Here is a 14,138-nt window from a genome sequence, read left to right on the forward strand (position 1 = left end):
TGAAAGTTTTTATTTTCTTAAGTTGTTAGAACTGGTTTGACAACTGGTGGATACCATGGGGAGGGAATTTTTTTAAAATAAAAAAAAAAGAACAAACATAAAAATTTATTTTAAAACAATTATTTAAAGTAGGTATAATTTAATTCATTTAAATTACATTTATTAGTCATTTTCTCATGAAAATTTTTTTAAAATAAATCAATGACTAACAAACTTGATTTAAATTAATAATAATTTTTTTTTTTTTTTTAATCATAAAATAAATTACTTATTAATCTCCTGTAAATTAATGGCCGAATAAAAATTTTTTTAATTTAAAATTCAATATTTAAGATTTTAATATCAATTATTTAATTATAATAAAAAAACATTTGACAGTTTATATAAAATTTTTTTACTTATTTTGCTTATTTAATCCCATTTGAAATATGGATGATTATGTTTCTCTTTCTATATAAAAAAGAAATTCTTGTAGCATAAATGAATTGGAAGAGAAAGTTTTAAGTAAAAGTGTCTTTTTTTTTTTTTTTTGTTTTTACAACTCAAATAAAAAAATGTTGTTGTGTTGTAAATAAATTGGCTATTAATTTGCGGAAAAATTAAATAAATAATAAAATTTTGATTTATTTGATAACTATAAAAATTAATGAAAGTAAAATTATTGTACATTTTTCTTACGGCTAACGTTCATCTACTTATCTATATCTAGTTTTTAATTAACCTAAAATATTTTTTTATAAAACGAGTTTATTTAACTATATACGCTAATTTTTTTTTTTATATAATTATATAATTAATTTACATTTTTATATTAATAAATTATATTAAATTACCGTAAGGGAGCAAAAGCAGATAATTATAACACCGAATAATTAAGTGTTTATTATTATTATTTAACATGGCGATAATTAATAAATATTCATTAATTATTACGTCAAATTTATTCAATTATTATTATTATATGATTTTATAATAATAATAATAATAATTTGTCATCTTAGATTAAATTCAAATGAAATTTGTTAAAACCACGCAAGTCATTAACTTTTTTTTTTTTCTCCCAAGATAAAAAAAAAATTTCGTCTGCTAGTTAACGGCTAAAATATGAAACAGTCATTTTCAAAAAGATAGCAAAATGAACTTGATATATAATTGGCCTTGAAAGGTTTTTTTTTTTAATTTTATCATTAATAAAAAAAAAAAAAAAAAAAATGTCTACTAGAAATTGGAAAAGGATTTTAAAATATACTGGAGGTGTTTTTACCGTTAGTTTAGGTTTTACATTATTTTCTAACGAATTTGATTTTAATTCTATTGGAATTGTTAGGTTAGGACGTGTTGCTTTCGCGGTAAGTTTGATATTAATTATAATTATTTATTTAATAATTTTTTCTAAAATATATTTTTCTAATTACTTTCTTTCATTTGGCTGTCAATGTTAAAATGTTGCTGTAATTGTTATTATGTTAAAATTGATTTAATTTAATTTTTTAAGGCTGGTAGAATAGCAAATCATTATAAAAAAACTCTTTATTCATCTACACTTGATCCAGATTCTCAAGAATATAAAATTCTTAAATCGAAAGCTCATCATGAAGCTGCTGAAATTTTACTCGATCTATGTTGTGCGAATAAAGGTGTCTATATAAAAGTCGGACAACATCTTGCCACATTAGATTATCTGGTACCACCTGAATATATTAAAGTGATGAAAGTACTTCATTCGAATGCTCCAAAATCTTCATTGAGTAGTGTGTATAAAGTCCTTCGACAAGATTTAAAAGCAGAGGTTAGCCTAACGAAAAACAATTCGACATTCAACGAATGACAATAATGTAACAATTTCAATTATTTTTTCAGCCTTCAGAAATTTTTGAATATTTCGAAGAAGTACCATTGGGAACTGCTTCGCTTGCACAGGTACACAGAGCCAGGTTAAAAAAAGATGGATCGTTAGTCGCTGTTAAAGTACAACATTCATTAGTAATGGATAATTCGAAAGCAGATATGAGAGCGATGGAAGTATGTAACTGCATTTAAATATAAATATATATATAAAAATTAACAATGTCTTAATTTACAAAAAAAAAAAAAATTAGGTAATTGTTAAAATAATGTCATCATTATTTGAAGATTTTCGTTTTCAATGGCTCATTGATGAAACAAAATTAAATTTACCAAAAGAACTTGATTTTCTTAACGAAGCAAAAAATGCTGAAAAAATTCAAAATATACTTAAGGATTTCAAGTGGCTTAAGGTAAGATTAAGACATTTTTTATAAGTAGATAATTACAAAACAAACAATAACAATAACAATAACCTTAATTTTTTTTTAATTTACCTGAAATTTTAGGAATAGATAGAAGGTGAAAAATATTTTTTAAAAAAAATTTAATAAAAGGCTACTGCCACGCCTGACTGACTCAACACACACACATCAACATTTATTCCCAAAACGAATCTAATAATTATTTACATGGCATTTAAACGCGTAAATTTTCTTTTTTTTTTCCCCCTCAACTTTATCAACATTCGACAGAAAAATCCATAATGATAATAATAATAATTATTTCATGGATTATTTTAGATACCGAAGGTTAACGAAGAATATTCGACGAGTCGAGTATTAATAATGGAATTTGCTGAAGGAGTTCAAGTCACGGATTTAAACTACATAAATGATAAAAAAGTCGATAGGATAACGTTGTCGACGAAATTGGGAGAACTTTATTCCCACATGATATTCAAACATGGTTTCGTACACAGCGATCCACATCCTGGAAATATATTGATCAGGAAGAAAGAAAATGATAATTTGGAAATTGTTCTTCTAGATCACGGACTATACGCCGTCAGTATTTTAATCATTATTATTATTATTATTTCGGTCGACTCTCATCTCATTTTCCCCCCTCCCCTCCCCCCCCTTTTTTTTTTTTAGTCTTTAAGCGAAGAATTCAGATGGAATTATTCGAAATTTTGGATGAGTATTTTAAAAAGAGACGTCGAAGGTATGAAAGTAAACAGTGAAAAATTAGGGATAGGTACTTTGTATCCCATATTAGTTTGTATGGTCACGGGAAGAACCTGGAATTCCGTTACTGGAGGAATCGATAAGATTCGTTATACCGAAGCCGAAGTATTTAAAACAAAGTTTATTATATATATATATATTTATTTATTTTTCTATCTCTATCTCTCTCTCTCTCTCTCTTTCTCTCTCTTTCCAGAAAGAAGAATTTGTTAGCACCGTACCTAATTTATTGACACAAATCGGTGAAGTTTTACAATCAGTTAACAGGGAAATACTTTTAATATTGAAAACAAACGATCTTTTACGTGGTATCGAACATTCATTGAACGTACACAAAAGGTTTGAAGTTTTTAAATGAAATGAGGAACGAAAAGGAAAAGGAAAAGGAAAGAAAGGATTTTATAAAAAGGTTTTATTTTTTACTGTTTTGCAGACAACCATCTTTTCTAGTCATGAGTAAATGTTGTTTGGAAAATATATACGATGAAAAAATGAGACATTCCAAAAGTATCATTGAAAGATTTTACATACGTTTTTGGAAACAATGGATTATTCTCAGATTAAACGTTTATTATTTTTACACGAGTTTAAAATCGAAAATGGTAGCTTGAGTATTTATTTATTTATTTATTTAAATGGGAAAATCGTGGAAGAAAAAAAAAGAAAATTAAAGTACAATATTAATTATTTATTGTATCGTTAATCGTCGTTACCAGAAATATATATTTATAAATGTATATAAAAAGATACGTGTAAGAGAGAGAGAGAGAGAGAGAGAATATAAAAATTATTTATTAAATTATTTATTTATTAAAAAAATAAAAATATATATTGTAATTTTGTTATTGAAAAAGAAAAAAAAAAGGTGATGAAATTATCAAATAATTAATTTAAATACGATATGTTAGAAAAAACGGGGGGGGGGGGGAAATGACTGATAAAAGGTCAATCAAGTTGAATCGTTATCAATAACGACTCAATAATCAATTTATAAATAGTTAATTTATCAAAATAAGAAGAGAAAAATTTGTTTTTTTTTTTTTTGGCGGTAAATTTAATTTCGTGTAATAGACGAAAAATCAAAAAAACATCCCCCTCCCTCCCCTTCCCTCCCTACCAAAAAAGGGAGGTGAGGGAAAGGAAAAAGGAAAAAGGGAAAAAATTATTTCGTTAATATTTCATTGTTAAAAATGATTGTTGAAAAATTTTTTATTTATTTATAAAAAAAGAAATCATTATTATTATTATTATTATTATTATTTTATATATAAAATTCGTGACATTTTTTTTTTTTTAATTTTCAATATTATTATTATTATTATTATTATTATTATTATTATTATTATTATTATTTCGATATATTAAATAATTAATAATTTGACTTTCCGTGTGTGTGTGTTACGGATTAAAAATAATAATAATAATAATAATAATAATAATTTTTGTATGGATTTTTCGTTGGAAAACAAAAAAAAAAAAAATTTTTTTTACACGATGCAGAAAAAAAGAGAAGAAATAATAATAATAATAATAATAATGAGATTTGAAAATTAAGAATAATAATAATAATGATAATAAATCATATCGTGTCAAAATAAAACAGAAAATAAGTGTTAACCTCCCTCTTCCCCTCCACCCCTCCCACATTAAAAACAAAAGAAAACTGGGGAGGGAGGGGAAATAAAGAGGGTGGGAAACCTTTTAAAATATCGTGACGAAAAAAAAATAGTAATAAATTATTTTATTATTTATTTATATTAAACAGTTAAATAAAAATTATTATTATTATTATTTTATTGATTACGTGAATAATGAGGCCACGTGAATTTTATATTTAAATAAATATAAATTTATGGGTAGCCATTTTTTTTTTTTTTTTTATTACCGTTATAACAGATAAGTCAAGTTTGGAGGTTACCTAATTTTTACGAAAAATATGTCTTCGTCGTTGTCGTGGTATCAGAAAATGAATGAATTATAAATAAAAACAAATAAATCACGTTTTAATTATTATTATGTTTTTCAATAAAGAAAAAATTTTTCGCCCCCATTTTATTTTTCCAACCCGTCACGTCTTATTACACGAAAAAAAAAAAAAAAGAAAATATAGGGCGGAGTTGTTTTTAAATAAAAAAAAACCGTAGGGATTATTATTATTATTATTACATAGTGGACGTTTTATCGATTTATTTAAATAATTAATTAAATTGTAAATGTAAGTAAATAAATATTAAATTCGTGGGGGGTTGGGGTTGGGGGACAACGACGACGACGTACCTTTCGTACAATTCGTTACGATATAATTCGTTATAAATCAATTAAAATAATTAAAAATCGATTTAAAAATGAAATTCAAAAAGAAAAGAAAAAGCAAGCAAAATTTATAAATTTTATTTATAATATTAATTCACCTTTTTTATATTTTTTATTTTGATTACATTTAATTTAATTTAATTTAAATATGATTTTTCGTTACGTGCGCGCCATTTTGATTTTTTTGTTTGTTTTTTTATTTTACCGCTGTGCGCATGCGTCAAAACGTGACGCAATATGTCGCAGTGCAACTGCAATTGAACGTTATTATTTTCTAGAAAGTTCTAATTTTTGTTGTTTCGACGACATCAGCTTATTTTTTTTTTTTTTTTTTAAATTTTGTGAGGGAAATTATTTTGTTGAGAAAGTTTTTATTTACGCAGAATTCACGCAAGCGTATTTTTATTTTATTTTATTTTTTTTTCGTGGTAACAATAATGTAATTTTGGTTAAAAATTGGATTTGTATCTCCCAACCCCCCTTTTTTGTATAAAATTGATTTTTTTTTACATGTTTATCCTAAATTATTTTTTTTAACAACGATTAATAATTAATTTTTTAAAAATAAAACATATTATTCTCGATTTAATAACGATTACTATTATTATCATAATAAATTAAACGTTTTTTGTTTGTCGTCGTTGTATATGTATGAAAAACAATATGTCGCTCATTAACAAACAGGTGCGTTCAAAATCATTATTTTTTTTTCTTTTTTTTTTTTTAAATTAATTCCAACGTATTTTACTCCATCTTTTTGATTTATTTAATAAATATCAATGTCGTCATAATTTTCAACTAAAAGAACCTTCTCTCTCTCTTTCTCGAAAGGAAAATGTTTATTCAAATAAATAAAAAAAATTTAACAACAACAACAAACATTTTTATTTCTCTTATATTCGTTTTTACATTAAAAGTAACAAAAATATATAATCAATCAATCACGTGATTTATTATATATATATTCATAATAAATCATTTTTTTAGACGTTTGTATTTCGTGAGAATAAAAAAACAATAATAATAATAACAATAACAATAAGAACGATGGAAACAAACAAAAACAAAAAAAATGTTTTTCCTTTTTTTATAAAATAAAACAATATTGATTTTATTTAAGTAATTGTTAAATATATTATTATTACATTAAATAATAATAATAATGATAATAAATCGTTTCATAGTTAACGATTATTATTGAAAATTTACAACAACAAAAAAAAGAAAAAAAAACTTAATAGGATATATAAATTTAAGGTTATGTAATTTATTTTTTAAAATCGATACGATATATTTCGATATATCGGTATATTCGATATATCGATATTTGTTTGTTTTAAATTAAAAAAAATGGGTTTAAAGATATTTTACATTAAAAAAAAAAATCAATAATAAATATCAAATTGTTTTTTTTTTCTATTTTAAATAAAATTATTAAATAATAATAATAATAAATAAATGAATGGAGGTATAATAATAATAATAATGGAAATAACATGACCTAAAATAATTAAAATCCATTTTATATAAAACATAAAATTGAGCTACAGGTGGGTAAGAAAACAAATTTTCCTTAAATTTTCCTTTTTTTTTTTTTTAAGTTTCTTAACTTGAATAAAATCAACAGGATTATTTATATATTTTATAAAAATTATTTAATTGAGAAAAAATTTTGTTAGTTATAAAACAAAAAAAAATTGTATTTTATTATTGATTTCCTTTTTATAAAAAGCAACAATAATATGTTAGATAAAAGGAATGAAAGTTTTATTGAGACAATAACAACAACAACAAAAAAAAAAAAGATTTTATTTGTTGTTGTAATTTAAGAAAAAGGTTTTTTTTTGTTGAATTGATAAAAAAAAGGGTAAAATTCGAAATGGAAAAGCTAAGAAGAATTCATGCATCATTGTCATTCATTGTCAATAGAAAAAATTTTTTTTTAGAAAAAAAAGGGATGCTGCGTGATAAAAACGTTTTTTTTTCTTCCTTTCCTACTTTTCACATCTTATTTCCTTACTCATTTACAACGCAAGCGTAAACTGTAATTTCCCCCTCCCCACCCCCCTAATGGAATTGTTGCTGTTGTTGTTGTTGTATTAAAATTTAATGCTTTTTTTTTCCCATAAAAATTTCTTCGAAATCTATATAACCGCTTTTGGCTACTCCTCCTCCTCCTTCTCCTCTTCTTTTGTCTTATACCATCATCCCATTCTTCTTTTAATCATTTACATACTTTTTAACAAAGTTAATGACACCTAAACTTCATCATCATTATATTTTTTTAATATTAACTAAATAAGATTATTATTAATCAATAACCTTTAACAAAACATATAATCACTTAACAATAACAAAAAACATTTTGCAAGTTTCTATTTATTACCTTTTATACACATTCATGTCACAAAAATGAATCGTCCGCCATTACGAAGAATGTAATCCTGTCGTCCATCAAAATAATAATAAATAAATAAATAAATTTTTGCGTACTTAATTTCCTACGGCGTCTCATAATAATGATATTAATTTAAATATGTATTTGTGTTTTATAATACGTAATTACTTGAAAAATTAATTTACTCTGAAAAAAAAAAAGAAAAAGTTAATAATGATGATGATGATGATAAAATTATTTAACCAGAATTTAAATTGATTATTTTCAACACAATCGAATTATAAATTAATTTTTGTTAAGGACAAAACGACAGTTGAATATTTTATTAAAATTAAAAAAGAAAAAAAAATTTAAGATAACGAGAAAGAAAGAAAAAAAGAAAAAAATAGTATTTTATTACAATAACTTTGATATAATCATACCGACGACATTTTTTTTTTGATTACGTCATCAAATTTTTAGCATAAACTGATTTTTAATTGTTTGAGATAAAAAATAAAATAAAATCTTTTGTATAAATTTTTTGTTTTTTTTTTTTACCTACGTCAGACATTTTTTGTTTTTTTTTTTGAGAGAGAGGAAAAGAGTTTCGTATGAAAAAAAAATATTCTTGGTTCGTTCGCCATATTTATTTTAGCCCATTTATCTCTTGTCGATCGATTTAGTTTGTCATGTAAATGACGGCGTCATCAAGTCCACCGGAATCCATTAAATAGATGATTATCGTATTTAATTTTATTCTAACAGCAGGAATAATAATAATAAAATTCAATTACCATTAATTTAATAAATAATTATTATATTGAAAATTCTGTTTATAATTACCCCGAAAAAAAAAAAATCCGTTAACGTTCGAACACAAACGAATTCAAATAAATGAATGTTATAATTACGAATATATATATTTTTGTCGCCAAAAAAAAAAAAATTTCAAATTTTTGCGACAAAAATCCTAATATCAATTAAATTAATAATATGTTTTGCGATGTTGCCGCCGTTGTTATTTTCATTATCGTTCGTACTAAATTAAATTATTTGTTTAACATAAATTTAGGTTAAATTAAAATGTAATAGGATTCCTTTTATAGATTTTAAATCCTTCTTTAATAAGGTAAAAAAAAAATAAAATTACATTTTGTTTTTCTTTTTCGTTTGGTTTTTAACGAACAAAACAATCTTTTTCATATCGTAAAGTTTAGTAAACTTTTTTTTTTTTTTTATGGCGTCTTTTTCTATGCATGATACGACGAATAAACGACGACGCCATTTTGAAATTTTATACATATATTAAAAAACTGTTTTCATGATTATAAAAGATTTGTATGTGCGTACGTATCGTTTTTTTTTTTTAAATCAAAGCTTTTTATTAAATTTCTTTTTTCTTTCTTTTTCTTTTCGTTTCTTTGAACTTATCGATAAAACTTTACCCAATTAATTATTGATTTTCTTTTTTTTTTGTTTATTTGAGGTAAAGGGGTTTGTTGAGAAAATTTATTTATTTTTATAAAAGTTTTAAATCATGCAAAACAAAAATGAAATTATATATATGTACATATATTTTTACTTAATTGAAATCACATTATTAAAATGATGATGATGATAATAATAATTTTATTTTATATTATTTAAAATGGAATCATTAAGAGATGTACAAAACTTTTTACTTGAAACAAAACCAAAGAACAAACTTAAACTAACATAATTATCATCATCATCATCATCATCATCATTATCATTATCATTGTCATTATCATTGTCATTATTATTATCACTATTCAAATACATGGTAAAAATGTTATATTTGTTTGTTTCTTTTTTTTTTTACATTTACAGTAAATCCAACAATTGAAATGTTTTTATGTTTGAGTGTTTTATACTCATTAAAAACATTTTGTTTTTTTTGTGTTGCTTTTGTGTTTTGATATTAAAACACTAAACAAACATAAAATTATGTTTTTATATAGTATAGAGTTACCTTTAGAGAGTTATAATATTAAATTATTATTATTATTGTAGATTTGAAACTTTTTCTTCTGTTTTTTTTCTTTCATTTTTTTCACTCTCAGTAATAATAATAATAAATAAAAATTGAAAAATGAAATCTTGAAATTCTAATAATAATAATAATACTAATAATAAAGTTTTATTAATCCCATCAGTAAATTTTCACTATAGGAAATAGACAGAGAGTAATAATAGTAATAATAATAATAAAATACAATTTTAACAATCATAATAACATGAAATTCCCATGGTAGACTAAAAAAAAAAAAAAATCATCATCATCATCATCATCATCATCGTGTCGCAAATCTAAGTGGGTCAAATATATATTTTTCTGAGACTTTTCCTCGTTTTCTTTAACAAAAAAGAAAGAAAAAGAAATTTCTATGGTTGAAAAATAAAAATTACCATATATGGAAGTGATGAGTAAAAATTATTATAAAAATTAATTTTCTTTATTTTTTATACATTGTGAATATTATTTATAATAATTTTTTATTCGTATACACACACACACGCATGTTTTTATTCCGTAGAATGTTCTAGAAAAAAATAAAAAAAAAAAAATAATAATAATAATAATAACAAACGATGTGTTGTATGTATTTAACAATTTATTTTTATTTCTCTCTTTTTAAACAAAAAAGTAAAACTTCAATCGAAATTTGAATTGAATTCGTTTATAAATAATGATGATGATGATAATAATAATAGTAATAATAATAATAATTATATTAATAACGAACGAACGAATTATTAAAGAAAAAGAAAAAAAAGAAAATTATTTCCCGTTTAATATTTTTTTTTTTCTTTTTTTTTTAACGAGAAGAAAATTTTGTTTGTTCATTTGTTTGTTGCGTTTGTAGTTGTTGGTTGTCGTATATTATATATTAATTTTTTTGTTAAAAGGGAAAATCATTAATTAATTTTTTAAAATCGATTACAAAATATCGTTACAATTTTTTTTTATTAATTTCCCGTTTTCAAATTAACGACTTTTGCACGTACACACATATAAAATCGATGATGACGTATTTTTTTTTCTTCTGCTTTTGGGTGTGTGCTTATTTTTTTTTTTTTTTTTGATTTACTTACTTTAATAATAATAATTATTATTAATTAAAAAAATTAATTACAGGTAATTAAGTGTTAAACTAAACGTGACAGTCGGAGTAGAAAGAAAAAGGTTTAATTATGGATGTGTAGAGAGAGAGAGATACCTGAAAACCTCGAGTGGAATGTTTTTTTTTTATAAGTGAAAAAGTCGGTTTTGTGATTAATAATAATAATAATAATAATAATAATAATAATAATAATAATAATAATAATAATAATAATCGATTAATCGAAAAATGAAAAAAGAAAAAAAAACGTTTGGCGTAAAATCAGGTAATTATTTTTATTTTTATTTTTTAAATTTATGACTCGTTATCGAGCGATTAATGGCGGGGGAGGGAGAGAGAGAGAGAGAGAGAAAAAAGGGGAGAATTTGAACTTTAAAAAGTTTTATAAAAAACGAAAGAGAGAGAGAGAGAGAGAGAGAGTAGAAAATTACGATACGAATAAGTAGAGAGAGAGAGAGAGAAAGAGAAAAGAAAAAATTGAAAATTGATAGGGAAAAAAAAAAAATCGTCGGAGGCTATTCGAAGCACAGTTGAAAAGGTTTTCGACATCATAATAATAACGTCTGCTGTAATAATGTTACCATGGCAACGCGGCTTCTGCTAATTTAATAATATTATTTTTCAAGAAAATCAAAAGATTTTTGATTTATATTCCCCAGTTGTATGTAGTTGATATATTTTTTAACCAAGAACATCCTTTTTTTTTTTTTTTTACTTTTTTTTTATAATTTTTTTTTTCACTTTTTTCTTCATTTCTCTTGCGTATTTTTTAATTTTCATAGCGGAAAAGGTAAAAATGAGAGAAAAAATAAAAATCAAACATCGATTATAATTCTTTCATCTCTCTTTTCCCCCTAACGAACGAACGAACGAACGACGAAAAGGGAAAACGATAGAAATTTATTTTTTCGACGTGTCAACAGATACACGTATATATATTTACACTTTGTTTTGCACACGTCATTTCCGCCATATTTGAATTTTATTCAAACGTAATTTTTGTTTACATTAAACAATTTATTATATAATTATTATTATAGTTATTATTATTAATGTTTATGAGATATTTTCATTTTTCACGTTGAATAATAATAATAATAATAATAATAATAATAATAATAATTTTTTAAAAAAGGAAAAGGAAAAGAAAATAATGAATTAAGATTAAAATAAAATAAATAAATAAATAATTATTTAATTTAAAGAAGATAAATAAAATAAGACAACGTTTTTCTATTATTATTATTATTATTATTATTATTATTGATAAAAAAATTTAAAATATTACCCGCCCTTTTTCTTTTTTGCGAAAGGGGAGTAGTAAGGGAGGGGATTAAGGGATGTAAAATGTATAACACAAATAACGATCTATAAATTTTGACGTGGTAATTTTTATATTTCCCCCTCCTCTCTTTCCTCCCCTTCCTCCCCTTCCCCTCCCCCTTAGTACTTTTAAATAATAAAATTTTACATTAGAGTTTTTATTCAAAATAATAATAATAATAATAATAATAATAATAATAATAATAATAATAATAATAATAATAATAATAATAATAATAATAATAATAAGATATTAATTTTTAAAAAAATGGATGACATTAAAAAAAAAAAAAAAACATTTTTAAAAATAGCTTAATTAATCTCACAAAAGCCATTTTGAAAAAAAAAAAAAATTAAAATTTTCTTTTATATATTCAAAAACCCGTTTTAACATCATTAAAAAAAAATTTTTTTCAAAAAAGGCGTCTATGAATTTTTTTTTAGGTTTAATGATTAGTAATTGTTAAAACCTTTTTTTGTTATTAATTTAAAAAAAAAAAACAACAATTTTTTTTTAAATAACCACCAACCCACTCCCCCCCTCGCCCTTCTCCTCTCCATCCTTCATTTAAAAAAAAAATTAAATTAAATTAAATTAAACATTTAATATTTAAAACATGACCCAACAAAAATTCGTGGCATTAGAAAAGTGAGATAGAGAGAGAGAGAGAGAGAGAGAGAGAGAGGGAGGGAGGGAAGGGGAGAGAAAATTAATTTCGTACGTGTTTTTTTGCCAAAAAATTATATTGGCCAACATTTGCCAGTGAGTTTTTTTTTTTTTTATTTGAATTTTTTTCTGTGTGCACCTGGCCACATTGTCTGGGCTTTGGGTCGTGTACCACGCATTCTCTCCGGGTTTTCCTCATTTTCTCTCTCTCTCTCACACACTATTCATCTTCCCTTTTTTCCAGTTTATCTTCTTTCGTCTCTCTCTTTCTTCCCTCTATCTCTCTCTCTCTCACAAAAAGCTCACACTTTTTTTTCGTCCCTCATTCGCATTGATTCGCTCTCGTGACTCGTTACGTTCTTGGCTTTACGGTCAAGGGATGAAACCGCCGCCACCACCCAACCAACCAACCAACCATTCTTTATTATTATTATTATTATTATTATTATTATTTTTAACCTTTACCTGCCACGAATTTACTTCATTTTCAGTCTCATTCATTTTACTTTTAAAATAACTTTTCCTAAAGTTTATCCTTGAATTTTTTTATACAAGAAAAATTTTTTTAATTGTAATAAAAGGCGGTGGATTTGAAAATAAAAAGTTTTTTAAAAGGGCGGTGGTGTAATAGTAGTAGTAGTAGTAATAATAATAATAATAATACGAAAAGGATAATTTCGAAAGAGGAAAATGGTGTATATGCGGGGAAAAGGGGGGGGAAAAGGGGAAATGGGGGAAAGAACAAACAACAAAGGGAGGTAGAATCTTCCCTCTCCCCCTCTCTCTCTCTTCTTCTCCCCTTTCTTTTCACCACGTTAAATTAATTTATGAATATTATTTTGTATTTACTAAGGGAAAAATGTTTTTTTTTTTCTTTTGAAATCGGCAACAGGAGAACGTAGTTTTCGGGTTTTCGGGTTTTCCCTTTTATTTTTAATTATTTCTACCTACCTGTTTACCGACAAAGTTACCCTCCATCCCCCACCACCTACCAACCCTTTTCTTTTTTTTTTTTTTTATCTCACCTTATTAACATTCGTTTTAACTTTATATATTTCTCTCTCTCTCTCTCTCTCTCTCTCTCTTTCTCTCTCTCTCTCTGTGTGTGTTTTTCTTTTGACGTATTTAATTGTAATTAAAATATACGACGAGAATAAAGTTTTTTTTTATTATTATCATCATTATCATTATTATTTGAATTATATTAAGTTTCTCTTAATGGTTAAAATATTCTAAAAAACTGAAAATTTTATTCATAAAATATATATAAAAAT

General features: G+C 23.9%; 1 protein-coding gene across 1 annotated transcript; it reads left to right on the plus strand.

Moving 5' to 3' along the window:
• Positions 1-1,211: 1,211 nt before the first annotated feature.
• Positions 1,212-3,646, plus strand: Phum_PHUM373420 (uncharacterized protein; the record flags this gene model as incomplete). Its single annotated transcript, XM_002428234.1, has 8 exons — positions 1,212-1,349; positions 1,496-1,789; positions 1,861-2,022; positions 2,100-2,258; positions 2,589-2,852; positions 2,943-3,140; positions 3,232-3,374; positions 3,469-3,646. The coding sequence occupies 8 exons, from the start codon at positions 1,212-1,214 to the stop codon at positions 3,644-3,646; spliced, it is 1,536 nt and encodes a 511-aa protein (XP_002428279.1).
• Between the last annotated feature and the right edge of the window lie 10,492 nt (positions 3,647-14,138).

The sequence above is a fragment of the Pediculus humanus genome, genomic scaffold, assembly GCF_000006295.1.
Source record: "Pediculus humanus corporis 1103172107819 genomic scaffold, whole genome shotgun sequence".
NCBI lineage: Eukaryota > Metazoa > Arthropoda > Insecta > Psocodea > Pediculidae > Pediculus > Pediculus humanus.